Source organism: Daktulosphaira vitifoliae, unplaced genomic scaffold (assembly GCF_025091365.1).
Source record: "Daktulosphaira vitifoliae isolate Bord-2020 unplaced genomic scaffold, ASM2509136v1 Scaffold_4, whole genome shotgun sequence".
NCBI classification, from domain to species: Eukaryota; Metazoa; Arthropoda; class Insecta; order Hemiptera; family Phylloxeridae; genus Daktulosphaira; species Daktulosphaira vitifoliae.
The window spans coordinates 2,546,815-2,564,372 of record NW_026099575.1 but is presented as its reverse complement, the minus strand read 5'-3'; the positions used below and the strand labels follow the sequence as shown (position 1 = coordinate 2,564,372).

At 28.2% G+C, this 17,558-nt stretch overlaps 1 protein-coding gene across 1 annotated transcript in view; it reads left to right on the top strand.

Annotated features, from left to right (window-relative positions):
- The first annotated feature begins 13,635 nt into the window (after positions 1–13,635).
- The window catches only part of LOC126905342 (uncharacterized protein MCAP_0864-like), a 24,109-nt gene continuing 20,186 nt past the window's right edge, over positions 13,636–17,558 (top strand). The window contains exon 1 of the mRNA XM_050684951.1: positions 13,636–14,421. Coding sequence (XP_050540908.1) covers positions 14,413–14,421 — 9 coding nt within the window. The 5' untranslated portion in view covers positions 13,636–14,412. The remainder of the gene's footprint in view (positions 14,422–17,558) is intronic.

The window sequence follows — 17,558 nt, the reverse complement described above, 5'->3', positions numbered from 1 at the left end:
TACTTTAATTTGAAAAAAAAAAATTTGACCTCTGGACTTGTCTTCATGGTGAAAACGGCTACCGAATGCTATTTTTGTGTGAAAATTTTCGATTTTATTATTTATATTACATTTAACTTTATAATGCTATAACTTATTGAAAAGTTTATGGATCCACACAATTTTTTTATGAGAAATAATATTTTTTAATAAACCCTTTTTCATTCGACATACTTTATCTTAATCGAGGTTAATAAGGAACCAGCAGATCAAGTAGCTTTTGGAATAAAACACCAATTTTTTTAAAATTAAACACTATCTAAAGATTTGCATCGAAGCGTTTATTTTTTATAGTGATTTTAATCACTGTCAGATATCATTATACTTGATCCAACTAAACCACGTCACAACTGTGCCGCGACCCCCCTGTGCTGGGTTTTTTTTTAGAATTTTAGTTATTTGTGTAATTGCTACAAGACGTATGAAATTGGCTATGGTTGAAGTGTCATACTAGTGTGGTACTTGGTTGATTTCCTTTTTATAATGGATTTCTGGGTAAACAATATTTTTAGACCGTTATGCCATACTGGGATATCAACATAAATTTATATTTAATTTTTCAAGAAATCCATGAACAAGATATTATTTAACATTTCTTGTCATTCAACTTGAATGTCGAAGTCAGACATCATTTTGATTCTTTCATAATTAATTTTTTTTTTACATTTTTAATTTTAATTTATAATTAAAAGAATAAATTAATTAATTACCCGTATTTTTTTCAATGAAATAATTTCATTTTAATGGTATTTAATCCAAAAGTCCTAAAAAAGTATATTCATCACAGTTACAAATATTTTGTTCTTTATTATTTAAAAGAAAATTAAGAAATTTTTGATTAATTTTTTTATTTATAAATGCTTATTTGAGTGCTTTACTTTATGTTTTATAGTGCTTTTTAAGCGCTTATTTTTGATGATTTTAAGTGCTATAAGTCCCGAATCCTGGTAATAATAATAATAATAATAATAATAACAATAATAATATAATAATAACTTTAAATTGAAACAAAAGACAAAGTTTTTATTCTGATATGATCACGAGACATAAAAAAAAGATTAACATCATTACAAATACACGGTTGCATAGCGTAAGCGCTCTGAAAAAAAAGTAATCGGTCCAAATTTTTTTTTTTTAAAAAAAAAGCAAAAAAAATAAATTTAAGTTCTAATTGAATAATTATAAGTTAAAATACCGATAATACTTAATAATTCGAGACAGTCAATATTGTTATTTAGAAGATCATAAACAAATAAGATGTCGGACAATTTACGTCTAACCTCACATGGCTGAATATAAATAAAATCTGCTACTAAAGACATTGAGTCTTTAGAGATCGGTATATGTAAGCGGAAAGCAATTGATTTTAAAAATTTATACTGAACATTTTCAACAAGTTGATTGGTCGAACCCTGACCCCATATTAATGATCCAAATTCTAAATTAGATCTAACCAGGGAGCAATAAAGTGTTTTTAGAGCTTGAATATTTTTTAATTCTCTAGTGTTTCTTAATAAAAAACCTGGCATTTTAAATTCTTTATTAATAACTATATTAGTGTTAGAATAAAACGAAATATTACATGAAAAAAGAACACCCAAATCACTTATTGACTCCACTCGGTTAATAATATTATAATTAATTTTAAAATTGAAAACTAAAGAATCTTTTTTTTCTTTTTTGGTAAAAAGATATAATTACATTTATTAATATTTATTGGTTATTTAAATAGCTATGTAGCCTTTTACATGTTGAGATCTTCGCAATACACTAGTACGAATCATTATAGGACCCATAAGATCTAAACCCACACTTATAAAACGCACGAAGAACTGGTTCTACGCGGTCTGTTGATAAATTGCCCATAATGGGCTAAACTACAATTGGCTTTAAACGAAAGCATATTACACATTTTCTAAAAACATCTGGTGCAATACTACGTCCTCCTATAGGCCAATATTTTAGACGAATCGACGCTAACATTGCTTGAGGGCCGCTGTGTAAAAGACTGACGTGTTCGTGTTGAAATAACAACTTAGTAAATGTGCTTTAATGTGGTAAAATAATCGGATGTCACTAATAAATATCAATGGAAGCAGCATTTTTTAAACGGCCTCCTACGCGTAAAACACCATTTTCGTCGTGAATTGATGGACTCTTAGAAGAAACAAAAGGCGTAGGGTAACTCAAATTTTTTATTTCAGAAGAAAAATAATCATTTTGTACATGCTTTATCAGTCTTATGTTCGCTTGACTTAATTCACTGACCTCTAAAGAGGCTATTTTTCGATCCGATTTAAGTCCGGCATTTTATATAGATTTATAATTTTCAGTACACTTAACTTCAGGTAAAATTAAATTACTTATTGCCTCGGGCGTGGTTTGCCATTCCTCACAATTCTTTTGTGACCACTGTAGCCTTGACCGCCATAAGGACGACTTAGACAATTCTTCGGAATAAGAACCACGAGATATTTCATCCTCAGAATTACCTTGCGATTTCATGTGCACCCATTCGGCTCTTGAAATTATTTCCTGTATTCCGCCCACCCTATGAGCGACAAAAGTTTTCCATTTAGCGGAAAATGATGAAATCCAGGCGAGAACAATATTTGAATCAGTATACAAAAATCGTTTACAATAAGCTATTTGAACATTTTTAACCACCAGTCGCGCAAATAAAAGTGCCGCACATAATTCGAGGCGTGTTAAAGACATTGTTTTTATAGGAGCTACCTTAGACTTCGCACAAATAAGACGGACAATATGTTGACCGAGTTCATTAGTGGTGCATAAAAATAACGCTGCTCCATACGCACGAATGGAACTGTTTGAGATGTGGCCCGAAGGAGACAGAATTAAAGTTAAGTTTGAAGGCGAAATAGGGTAGAAGATTGTGACCAACTCTTAAGCGGGAAAAATCAACAATAGATTGCCTCAAACTTTGTTCAATTGTACCGATCAATCACTCCATATCCCTCAAATCTTCCCTGGTCCAATCGTCTTGATCTCCCCCGCAAATCTAATTTGGATTAAAATATTAAAATTAAAATTATGATATTCTAAAATATTTATTCATATTTATTATTATTTTATGTTAATTTAAATATTTTATTTACAATAGTTGTGTTTTTAGTTTACATTCAGATATATTTTTTTTAATGTGTAGTAAATTATTGTATATTAAAGTCTTTACTATTAATTATAATCGAGAAATATTAGATTTACATTTGATAAACATCGAGAAATCAGTTATATCATCTTATTTAGTCTTTTATCTCCAAAGAAATATTTTGGAAAAAAATGTTTATTCGTATTATGTTGCCATAGTGATTAACAATTAGTAAACTTTAATAAATTTCGTTGAACAAATTAAACAATAAAAGCTAAATAAAGCTAAGATTTCTCATTAAATATTTATCATGGAAGGTGACTCAATATATGAAATAAATCATGAAGAACTACCTCAAGATAGTATCGACACATATATTAAAGATCTTGAAGATATTATTCAAGAAAAGTAAATTGTTTTATTTTTATATATTATGTTACTTATAATATGTTTTGCGAGGCAATAAAATTTTATTTTTAATAATACTTGGCAATAAAAAAAATAATTCAGAAAATTTATTCAAAATAATTCTCTGTTTATGTTTAAAAGCTAAAGTTATTCATTTCATTAAATAAATTTATAGAATAAAAATATTGCCATATATTTACTATCAATTCATATAAATTGATTGTCTCAATTATTTAAAATTAATATTTTTTAGTGAATTACCCAATAATTCTCCTAATTGGATAGTTGCTTCATTAGATGATGTTTTTATNATACCCAATCCCTCAAATTAGTAAACCACCAAAGGGGTAGAAGTTTTCACATCATTTCAATAATTTTTTTTATAAATATATTTATATATATTTTTTTTTTTATTCAACTCTTTAATTATGTATATAGTTTTTTTTTATGCAAATGCCTATGTGCCTAGACAAACAAGGTAATAAAAGTTTTTTTTTTTTTATTATGATACTTAGTAGCATACTATTATATAAGGATTTTTCCTTTATAATGGAATGAGTATTAGTTTGTGTGTTGTACCAGAGTTAAGTTTTTTTTTTCCAAAAAGAAATAAAAAAAAATAATATTAAAGTTTATATCCCAGTATTTTTAACTCTACTTATGATTTATATAGCCCTCTAATTTACATATCTTCTTTGTTGTTGATTACTGTTGTTGCTTTTATACTTTGTTGAATGGCTTCTTGTTCTTTACGGTTAATTTCTAGTTCGCATAATAGTCTTTTCACTTGTTTTGCTAATTTTTTTGTCTGATTTCTTTGTTTGTGAGTGGGTCATTTCCTCTTGGGTTTTGTTGATTTGTAAAAGCTTTTTTCGATTTCTGGTTTTTGTTTTATTGACAGATACCTCACATTAGCGGGCAGTGTCATTTTCTGTTAAGTGTTTGAGTGAAATTCAAAATCTATAGTATAAAATTCGTAATTCTTGTCCATATTGTAAAAAGTTGTAGTAAAAGTATAAAAGAGACAGTTGAAAGTTATAAGTTAGTTTAACGAGTTTTACCTGTGAAAAATAAAATTTATTAGCTTAAATTAATATTAGTGTAGTTTGTACATTTCATATAAGCAATAAGTTAATATATGATAAGTATTTAGAATTTTCTCCTTGGAACTGGAAGTGGCACTAAAAGCATATCCATTTTTATTATTACAGGATATATTTTGCAACATATAAAAATTATGACCAGTGATAATATTGTTAGCTATGATAGATATATTATATCCCCAAGAAATTAATCTATAGAAGGTTGTGATATTTGTTTTAAAATGATGTCATTAAAGTACTTTTCTGGATTTGGTATTTGTTTTGTAATGTGAAAATTTGGTATTTTATTTACCCAGTCTCTGTCTAAAATATCTGTTAAGTTTGCAAAATATATTTTTACACTCTGTACCTCATGGTTTAATTTAAGTGACTGTATATAAGTCCATGATATCGGAATTACACGTCTAATTAAAAATTTTCCTACATTATTCATTTCGCATGGGTATAATTTGGGTATGAGTATTTCATCATTTTTTTAATAATTCTTGATTACATGGTGAGGTTAGTTTTATTAGACCAGGGTAGTTGTAATTGAGTATTAAGTTAGTTAGAGTAGTGTTATTAGTGTTAAATGTTCGAATGTTTAAAGTTGGGAGACAGTTAGTTATTGAAAATGTATTTATTCTTATTTGTTTAATTATTACAGATTCGTCTTCTTGTTGATTAAAACACTGTAAATAACAATATTTATTTAGTTTATTAAGTGGTAAATTTTTGACAATAGCTTCTACGAATTTTGGTGTTAAAGTAATATCAGTTGAAAATTTTGGAATGAAACAAAGTACTATACGGGAGGATCGCAGTCTCTTAAGGATAGACCTGATATCAAACGGTGTTTGTTGTTAACTGAATTGACTGCGATATAAGTTTTTTCTTAATAGATAAGACATATAGAATCGTTAAATTTGAAATGAGAAGGTATATATTTGTATAATTTCCAATCTGCAAAGCTCTCTTGTATAGGAATACTTTTACTAATATTTGATTTTTTGAAAATTGGCATTCTGTAATAGGTAAATTGTAATACACTGATAAGTTACTTGTAGGAATTACTAATGCATAACCATCTTTTTTTTATAACTTTTTCGAGTTCTATGAGATCAGTATAAAGGATTTCAGAGTTGATTATTCTTGGTGGAATTTTGTGTAATTTACAGTGCAGATGAGTGCTTGAGTCCCTCTCGTTGTTAGTTAAATTTATTAAGGCTATTAATATATCATGGACAACCTCCTGAATACCTAAATATTTATTTTCAGTTTTGGTGGTTTCTATTAAGTTGTTATTATTGCTTTCATGTTTAATCATCAATTCCTTAAATGAATCTCTTAACATATCAAGTTTTGAATTAGTACTCTTTGCGTAGGAATTAAGTTCTGAGATTATGTTTATTAAATCAGANGGTTATCTTTATTAAATCAGAATGGTCGGAGATAAATGCGTCTTTAAATTTATTAATTTGCTCTTTTAGTGCTACTTCATTAGTATAAAATTGTTTAAGTTGTTTGTCAGTAGCCACATTACAACAGAAATGAATGAAATTTCCAAAAACTTGTACACCCCTTTTTTTCCTTTTGTTAATATTATTAGTAATTTTATTAAATTTTTCAAAAATGTCTCAACTGTTTTCCTTAATGTTTTAACTAGTTTTAACATTTTTAGAGACTCGTCTATAATTTTACAGTAATTAGAATCTTTACTTTCACAGTATTTTTCGATTAAATAATTATTTTGTTCATTTTCATTCGTTTTACTTAACTTTTGGGTATAAATTAAAGGAATACTTTTGTCGTATAAAATTGTATCCGGTATTTCATCGAAGAAGGCGCCAGAAGTAATAGTTACAAAAGATTTGCTTCAAGTGATTTTTTAATTTAAATTATTAGTAATATAATTGCAAACAGGAATTTCATCTAAAAAAAAAATAGAATAACAATGTGCCCCTAAAAAAATAGTTTAAAAAAAATCGGCTATTTCCCATTTTATTTATTGCTATATTATTATTATACATTATAATTAAATATTTTTCTTAAAATAAAACCGAATTTCAAGTATTTACAATGAAGTATAAATGCTTATAGTTAATTTTTTATTCTTTGTTATCTGTATCGCGTTCATGGCAAGGTTTGAGTCTTTGTACATGTACTGTGTCAATGACTTTTTTACTATTTAGAATTAAAGCTACTTTATAATTTACATCAGATTTCTTCTCTATTATTTTAAAAGGTCCCCTGTATTTATTAACTAAATTTTTTTAATTACCTGGTGTTTGAAAATTAAACTTGACAAAGACTTTTTGTCCAGGTAAATAATTTACAGTTTTATGAGTCTTATCGTAGTATTGTTTTTGTTTGATTTGTTCTATTTCTACTAATTTAAGAATTTCATCTCTTTTATATTGTAACTGTTTTAAGGACTCTAACCTGTTAAGGTTCAATTCTTCGGGCCAAATTTTATTATCTAACGGCTGAGTAGCTTTTACTCCAAAAATAAGATAATATTGTGAATATCCCAACCAAGAGTGTAGACAAGTGTTATACGCGAACACTACCATTTTATTATATAATGTCCAATTCTTTTGGTTGTTATTTACATAGTGTGTTAAACTATTGCATATTATTTTATTCATCACTTCTCAACTTCCATTACTTTAGGGGTGGTATGCTGAACTAAAACTTTGTATTATTCTTAGTTTCTCACACACTAATTCTACTTCCTTATTTCTAAATGAAGTCCCTCTGTCGCTAACAAAAATGGATGTGGTACCATAAAATGTTATTATATCCATTAAAAAGTTTATTGTGGCTGCTCTATCGGCATTAACTATTGCCTTTGCAAAAGCTGTTTTTGTCGAATTGCAAGTCGCTACGATCAAATATTTTTTCCCTTTAGATATAAGTAACGGGCCTAGATAATCGAAGCAAAGACGAAAAGTAGGTTTTGTTGATTCTAACTGAATAGGTTGTAATAGTTTTTTACCTGTAGGGTTTTTAATAAGCTGACAAGACATACAAGATTTAATGAATTTAGTTATGTCCTGTATCATAGTCGGCCAGTCATATTTAGTTTTTAATCGGAGTAAGGTTTTACTAATGCCGAAATGTCCGGAAAGAACTGATTCTTGATACGATTTTAATACAACATTAACTAAAGTTTTTGGTATTATTAATAAATTCTTTATTCCTTTGGTTGACCACTCTTTGAAAAATAATAATTCATTTTTAAAACAATAATTTCTAGATTTTTTTTTGTATTTTGAGACATTTTCCCCTTTAATTGCTGAAATTATTCCCGCACAAAATTCATCTTTTAATTGTTCCTCTTTAAGTAAGTTAAGATTTAAAGTGTCAAAGTTAATGTTGTCATTATTATCGTTTTCTAGAATATCAGTAATTTTTAAAGTGTCTATCGGGTCACGCGATAAACAATCTGCTGCTCTATTCCAAGATACCGGTTTGTGTTTAATTTCTAAATCGAATTTAAGTAATTTAAATATAATAGTTTAAAGCAAAAATTACAGTTGACATTTCGGGTTCGGTGGTTGAGAAATTTTTCTCGACAACTTTGAGTTTACGGGATGCGAAAGCTATTGGGTGCCTTTTACCATCAGGGCCTTCTTATTCTAACATCCCCGAGAATCCCTCTAAAGATGCGTCTGTCGTTACAAACACAGGATAATAATCGTTAAAATGAGCTAGTACTGGTGTTGTAATTATAACTTGTTTTAAAATATCAAAAGCCTCCTGGTGGTTATCCTCCCAAACAAATTTTTTATCTTCTTTAGTTAAGTCCGTTAAATGACTGACAATTTTTGCGAAGTGTTTAATGAATTTCCTTTAATAGCTCGTCAAACCGACAAAAGCTTTGACATATTTTGTTTTATGCGGTACCAGAAATTTTTTTATTACTTCAATATTTTTCTCTAACGGTGTAATATCTCTTTCAGAAATTTTGTGCCCTAGCAACTCTATTTCTGAACTAAAAAATGATCATTTATTTGTTTTAAGATTAAAGTTTTCCTGGACAAGCCTAACAATAACTTGTTATTGACTTGACAAAGCTTCTTCAAAATCCCCACCAAAACAACACATATCATCTAAGTAGACAATTATTGTTCTTTAAAGATGGTAATCACTAAAAGCATTATTTATTATTNTATTGTTCTTTAAAGATGATAATCACTAAAAACATTATTTATTATTCTTTGAATTTTTAAAACCTTGGGGAATTCTTTTGAATTGATAAAGTCCAAAATCTGTAATAAAACCAGTTTTGTACATGTCTTCATCCTTTATAGGACACTGAAAATAACTTTGTGGTAAGTCAAAGTTAGAAAATATTTAGCTCCCTCAAGACTCCTAAAAAGATCTTGTGACCTCGGAATTGGGTATTTATCGCTAATAGCTTGTTCATTTAATTTTCTATAGTGTACTAGAAATCTATACTCTCCCGTATTTCCTTTTGGTGTTAAAAATACAGCCGCCGCGTTATTACATCTGCTCGGTTCAATAATATCAGATTTTTATTTAGAGAAAACTCTATGTTTTCTTTCGGCTTCTAATTTTTATTAAGGTATGTAATATCGCCGACTTCCTTTTTTTACTAATATTTTTTTTATCCTATAAATTTCTTCATTACTATACCAACTCTCTATAAATTTTATATAATCTGACTTCTCTTTATTTATTATACTTAAAAATTCTTTACACTCATATTTACAATTATTCCGAGTCAAATATTCGGGATTTTTATTACGTTTTTTTGAACGGTACACTTGTCGGCATAATGACATAGCTCTTTACACTTAAAACAAGTGACCTTACTTAAGCCAATCATTTGATCACTATTTTCATACCGTAATTCTTTCTAGGATATGGGCTTTTGTCTCTATATTTAGGTCTATAATCTGCGTATTCTCTATTTCGCTCATAGTTCTTCCAATTTTAAAAACTAGGCTTTCATCAAGTCATTATATTATCTTATACCCTAAACTTAGGGATCATGACGAAAATTTAACTAAGTAAATCAGTTTCGACTTCCATTTTTCGGTATACATTAATAATATAATTATGAATAAATAATATAATAAATTAATAACACATAATTAAAATATTTTTATAATATGTAATTGTACAATGAACCGCTGTTTCGTTGTAAACTTGCGTCGTTATCGCGATGATCGACGCGCGTATACGCGAACCACGTGAACGATGTATAAGAAACTCGTATATCTAAACCTATCCTAACTATTATTTCTACGATCTTCAAAATATACTGACCTGTTAGAATTATTACCTAAAACTTGAATGTTTTTTATCTCATTGCTAAGTCGTTCTATTTCTCTTTTATAGTCCCTATCTCTTCTCACTAACTGTCTTCTTAAATCTTGAACCTCAAATTCTCTTCCTTTTGAATATTTATCTAGTTGAGATACCTGTCTATTTATAATGTCTGTGTACTCACTGATACCAGCGACTCCTCTATTGTTTATTCTAAACTGCATTAACTCAAATTTTTTCAAGTTATCTTCTAAATTTTTCAAACCACTATTATCATGTAACGAAATATCATGCAATACTGATTCTTTTAGTCCTCTTAAAATAAAAGTACATATATCTTATTCACTCATTTGTTTATTTAACTGTCTACATAAGTTTTCAATTTCTGTTACATAATTCAAAACTGACTCTGACTCTTCCTGCCTACGTTTTTCCAGTTTATTTTTTATTAGAGTTAAATAGCCTATTGGTTGATATTCGTCTAGAAATTCGTTTTTTAATTCCTCATATGTCCAAATTGATTTTTTATCTTCTAAGTTTTCTAAAAATATACTAGCTTTCCCTTTTAAAAATATTGACAAAAATTTTATTTTATCACTCTCACTCCATCTCTTAATTTCACTTGCCTTTCATAGTGTCTGAAAAATTTTCTTACATCCTCAGTACCCGAAAAATAATCTGCTTTCTTCAACTAAGATCGGTTATTAGACTCCATACTTGTAATATTTGAATTTATTGTTTCTATGCAAATAGTTAATGAAAGTAAGTCTAGAATTTTTCTCTATGTTAAGTTATTACGATTACCCGGAGTTTGTTCTTCTTTAAAGGTTCTATTTAAATCCTCTATATCTTCATAAAAATGTTCCTTACCTGAACCCTCTAATTTATTTTGATCACCCGACGAAGCGTTATTAATATTATTATAAAAATGATCCGGTTTTGTAATATCGCTGATATTCGCGTAAGAATAATTTTTTTCTTCAATAAGGATGTCTGATAACTTTTCACCTATTCTTTCAAATTTACCTTCTACACTTGGTTCTACGTTACTCTCTACGACAGGGGTCTTCAACTCACGGGCCGCTTGCTGCCCGCCCTGTCATTGTATGCGGCCCGCGATCAAATTTAAAATCAAGCATGTATATTTCGTATTTCTATAAAATTATAACGGCTTAGCCATCGCTATCGGAAATATGCGATAAGATAAATTAAATTACCTACCTAGAGATAAATGTTGGCGGTTGCCTGTTAGTTCGTAATCGATTGTGGAACGAGCATAATACTCGTATATTTGTATAATATGTCGGTCAGTAAAAAACGTACAATCTCAGATGAAAGTCGTGTTTTTCAAGAAAAATGGTCCCATAACTATTTTTTTATTCAAGTTAAAGAAAAGGCAATATGTTTGATTTGTCAAGAATTGATTGCAGTGATGAAAGAGTACAATTTAAAACGACATTATAGTACCAAACATGCAGCAAAATATGATATGATAGTAGGACAACTTCGAATTGACAAACTTGCATTGTTAATGAAAAATATACAAGTTCAGTCTTGAAGTTTAAAAACAGGTCATAAAGACTCAGAAGCCAGTATCAAAGCTAGTTATATAATAGCACAAAAAATTGCCACTAAATCGAAGCCGTTCACTGATGGTGAATTTATAAAAGAGTGCATGGAAGCGGCCTCTGAAATTTTATATCCAGCACAAAAACAACTTTTTTCCAAATTGATTTTATGAGGAGTAACTATAGCAAGGCGTATAGAAGAACTAGGAACTAATATTGAGAGTATCCTAAAAGAACGAATTTCTAAATTTATTTTTTATTCGCTGGTCCTTGACGAAAGTACAGATTTGTCAGATACAGCTCAATTAGCAATTTTTGTTGGGGGTGTTGATTCTAATTTTAATATTACTGAAAAATTAACCGCACTTTTTCCAATGAAAGGCACAACAAAAAGTTTTGATATTTTTAATGCATTAAAAACGACATTTTACCGTTTTGATATCAAATTAAATAACCTTTCTGGAGTTATAATATATGGAGCCCCATCAATGGTTGGAAAAAATAAAGGGCTCATAGCGATCATTAAAAAAGAAATGGGGGCATGTAGTGCATTTCAACTGATACAATATCACTGCATTATCCACCAAGAAAATTTATGTGCGAAATCTGTTGGTTTTCAAACTATTATGAAAGATGTTGTAAAAATAGTAAATTTTGTCAGATCAAGAGCATTGAATCATAGAGAATTTAAAAACTTTCTAAGTGAAACAGTCGCTGAACAAGGTGATGTAATCTATTTTACAGATGTTCGTTGGCTCAGTAGAGTGAAAGTTTTAAAAAGGGTTTTTGAAAAAAAAAAAGAAATTTTTGAATTTGCTGCAAGTAAAGGAAAAATATTTCAACAACTCAATGATTCAGAATAAAAAAATGATTTTGCCTATCTCATGGATTGCACTTGAATGAGTTAAATTTACGATTGCAACGTCAAAACCAATTAATTCATAATTTATTCGATCATATTAAATCTTTCCAAAATAAACTTCTGCTGTGGGAAATCCAGCTAAAAAAAAATAACACAACTTACTTTCCATGTTTGTCAAAATACAATGTTACTTCAACGAAAAAATACGTAGAAGCAATTTCTAATTTAAAACTACAGTTTGATTTGAGGTTCTTAGATTTCAAGGCTAATGAAAAAATTTTTAATTTGTTTTCAATTCCATTTTCATTATCAGTTGAAGATGTCCCAGAAAATATGCAAATGGAAATCATTGATTTACAAAACAATAAAATATTAAAATAAAAGTACAATAATGTTGAACTTTCAATTTTTTATTCGAAATATATTGACGTAGAGACATCCTAATCTTCGAAACAACGCATTAAGAATGATGTCTCTTTTTGGCAGTACATATACTTGTGAACATATTTTTTCACGAATGAAAATTGTGAAATCTAAAACTAGAGCTCGGTAAATTGACATTCACTCAGAAATGCATCGTCTCAGGTACAACCAAATATAAACAAATTATTTAGTGAAAAACAATGTCAGTTATTACACTAAAAATAAAATAAAAAATTTGTAATTAAAAAAAATGTTTATCTATATATGTTTTAATAAAAATACTAATTTAAATTGTAATCATAAAAATTGTAATAATAAAACTGAATTCATGTATAAAATACATGTTACTACAATTGAGGCCCGCGAGATTATTAAAAAATAATATGAGGCCCACTGCAAAAAAAGGTTGAAGATCCCTGCTCTACGATTATTAGTTTATCATTAGATGAAGCATGAAAAACTTGCTCAATTTCAGCTGGACTTAAGTTAGGTTTTATATCTGACAGTTTAAGTTGCGCTCTAAAGTATCTAGCTAAACGTGTTCTTAAGTCATTAGCGTTTCCTAATTCGTCTAAGTTTTTACTTTTACACACATTTATAAGATCATCTTTTTTTAATGAATATGTAACACTAATTTTGCTTAATTAAAATATTTGAATTTCATTTATATTCATAATAATAAAGTAATCAAATTAATATTTTAGAAAGTCGAAAATAATTTTTATTTAAATTATTGAACTTTTTTTTTTTTTTTATTTAAAAAATTTACAAGATGTTTATATAAAAAAAAAAATTGTATAATTATAAAATAGTAATTATTAAAATTAAAACTTAGATCTTTTAAAAATGTGTAAGTGGTTTTTTGTTTTTGTGGTCAGTTCATTAAATAGGTTAGTCAATTGTGATATTCCGTCGTCCAAAATATTAATGAGTTACTGGTCAGAAAATATTATGTCAAAAACAAATGTATCTAATTCTGAATAAGTATTATCCCCAAAAATTTCTTTTGATTTCTCCTCTATGTCCTCAATATTACTCATACTATAGATATATGAGAAATTAAACAAACACACACAAACATTTTTTTTCTCTGGGGAGATTTTTAAATTACTAAATTTAATAACTAAATAAAATTATTATATTGTAACGTGACAAAAGTATCTATTTATTTTTTGTATATTTATGTTTATATATATATTTGTGTTGAGCCGAATGCGGACTGCGACGGCGTTTGTCGGTAAAATTATCATGATAAGGTGTTGTGATTTGTTTATGCGCGTGCTAGATAGACAGCTGTGTACTACTTCAGACCGGTTCATGGACGGCATTTGTGTGTACATTCACACCGCTCCTTTCCCATCTTGAACGTCATTTGCACTGCTCACCGCATAGATTATCGCCTTATGATTTAAATTGTTCTTAGTAATTTCCGGCACTGGGTATTAAGTTTTTTTATGACCCCTACTCCAAAGGCTAGCCGTGTTGTCCAAATGGACCGCCGGGTCAAACGTCGGACGTCTTGTCGGGGAATAGCCATAGTCGGAACTGGTCGCACTATTTCCCGTCCGTATCGTGAGTTTTCTGTTGTTATGTGCGTTGCAACTTTTTAATTTTTTATATATGCTTTTCGTGAGTGTCTGTTATTTTTTTTTAGTATGTAATTTTTTATTTATGGCGTCGGCTAATCCTGCCTCTATTTTTTTTTTTTTTTTAGGTGCCTCAACATGGCAGGCGTATTCCAATACCACCTGTCATGTTATAAATATTTTTTTATAGGTTTTATGTTATATCTTATTGGGTGATGAATATGTTATTAGTACAATGTGGTGACGTAGTGCATTTTTTCCGGGGTGTCCCAACGTCTTGCAAGCTAAGCCTAACTGCCAAAAACCAGTAGCTTACTTGGGACGTATACCCGCCGTGCTTAGCAGTAATACCGCGATTAATAGCCGGTGGGTACCCGAAGACGTTCATCGTATTCTCTAACATTAAAAGTGTAGGTGTAACTATTTTTTTTATTAATGTCTGTTTTTTTTCTCTCTGTTCCCCTTTAATTTGTAGACGAGGTTTTTTGACCATTCGGTTTTTTGCCTCGTAGTAAATTAATTTCTTTTTGTTTTTTTTTTTTTTACTTAATAAATTCCCTTAATTTAAATTAACCATCATATTTTTCTTTTTTGCGTGTTCCATCTTCAATGGATACGTGTATTTTTTTTTCTCCTTTAAAAAATCGACTCCCCTATAACCATATAGATCCCTGATCTATATGGTTATGTGACAATGTAACAAAAATAAAGTAAGGGGAGGCGATAAGATAGAGATAGTAGGAAAGGGATTGTAAGTTATTTGGATTGTGTTAGATTCATTCATATCATTTTAATCCTACCTCTTATCCACTCTGTCCTATTTCTTAATATTACATGAATATAGTGCATGTCTTAAGACTACACTTACCTTGATGTCCAAATGGATTCGTAGATACATGGTGAATTGTGATGTTCCTTGTTGATGTCGATATTTTAAGTTAATTTAAATAAATAAAAATACAGATATGAGGGGCAACATACTGAGTTTATTTCTATAACTTGTATTAATTATTTTGACAAATATATATAAGTCTTATAATTCAAATTAACAAAAGTAACGTGAATTTTACATTATTAACTTTTAATATGAAAGTGTAAGATTATGAGGGAATAATAAGTGAAAATGAAAGTGAGAGTATGCAAGAGAGATAAAATGGAAAGAGAGAGTCTGTGCTAATTTTACTAACCCTTTTATATTAAATTAGTTGGTAAGGTAATGAAGGGAGGCTAGTTTTTCTTAAAAATTTAACTATTTAATCTTGCCGTTTGTTCGGCGCCACAGATACGCTTATGGTAATTAAAAAGATGGACATTAATGTAAACATCGCTCCAAATGAACGATGTATTTGTAAAAAGTAATAAAATAATAGTCGGTCAGAAAAGTATTTAAAATTGATAATTATTTGTGTAAAGATTATTCTAGAAGTTTCTCGGATAGTCTCGAAAATTCTATTTTGATTCATTACAAGATGTACCCCAGTTTTTTTGCAGCATGTCCTCATGCTGTGTTATAATGTGCAAACTTAAAACTAATGTTAATATTACTTATAATGTATGTTAGTAGGGTGACTAGATTATACTCAAAGCAGCATTTGTAGCTGTTACATTTAAAATGTATAAGAAGTTATACAAACATAAAGGCTATGGTCATTCTATTTGTGTGTTGATTGAAGTGTTGTGGATGAAAGTGTGCTTCTTTATTTTTGTTATGACATGTTGCATTAATATCAAAATACAGTATTCTATATGAATAGTATCATTATGTAATGTATTTTTTTTTATATCCTCCCTTTTTTTTTTTTTTTTTGGGATTACAGCAATAAAATTCTTTTAAACATGTGACATGGTTCTGCGGTATGTTGTATGTGTAATATTTTGTGAAAGATTAGTAGGATTCATTCAACTCTTTGATGTGTGATTGGTACCCTTTGGTGGTGTATGTAACAAAAATTTTATTTGGAGTTGAGTTGTGTGTTGCTTGTGATTATTTAAAACGTGTAAATTTGTTGATTTCTCTTCATTGAGTAGTTGGGTGTTTTCTATAGTTAATGTGAAGGTGAGGAATTATTCTGCGATTTATTATTAAATATTGAGTACTGTATATGATATGCAGCAAAACGTTCATAAAATGGATAATTGATATAATGGTATTTGATTGAAGTCTTAATAAATTGTAAAGTTTTGATTATATTTAAAAATTAAAAATTAAATTTTACATTTTTTTTTTTTTATTTAAATGTAGAATACAAATAATAGTAATAATGTTAATAATAATAAAAAAAAAAATAATAGTTGTATGATTACCGTGCCATTAAAATTAATGTTATAATTAACTTAAATTAATAAGAATACAATTTTGTTAGAATTATTATTTAAATACTTAATAAATATATTGTTTAAACAATATGTTTTATAATCATATTTTATTTCAACTTGATAATACAAAGTCATATAATATAATCATTTAGTTTATTAATAGTTGATCTTAAGTCTAGTTTTAATTATATTTAAAGCTTATGAATAGAGTTATTCTAGCTTATTGCTAGAAAAAGGTTATTGTTTAGGAAAATGTATATTAAGATTAAAACTTATTATGTGAAAATATTAAATTTAATAATTTAATAACTAAATTAATAGGAATATTCTTTAAATTAAAAGTTTATTACATAAAACATTTTATTGTTATTATTATTTATTTATTTATTTACTTTTTGACTCAAATTTACGACTTATTGTTTATAAGATAATATTAGAAATTTAATCATATTTTTTCAATCCTTTTTATCAAAATCATTGATCTTTAATTTAACACTCATAGTAGATTTTATTCGTTTTTATTAGTGTGTTCTCGACTGTGATAAGGTTTGAGACGCCTAATATGAATAACATCATTAGTTAATTTATTACCCAATGTTAATTGTACTAAGTAATTAACATTATTAATTTTTGATATTATTTTAAAAGGACCTCTGAATTTAGCAGCAAGTTTTGGACTTTTATTAGGCTGTTGAAACGGAAATTTCACTAGAACTAATTGTCCAGGAGAATATTCTGTTAGTTGATGGGTTTTATCATAGTTAAGTTTTTGAATTTCTTGTCCTTTTTTAGCTTCGATGCGAAGCTGAGAAGGTATTGGTTTTACTAAGATGTGTTTTTTTTTTTTTTTTTTTTTTTTTTTTC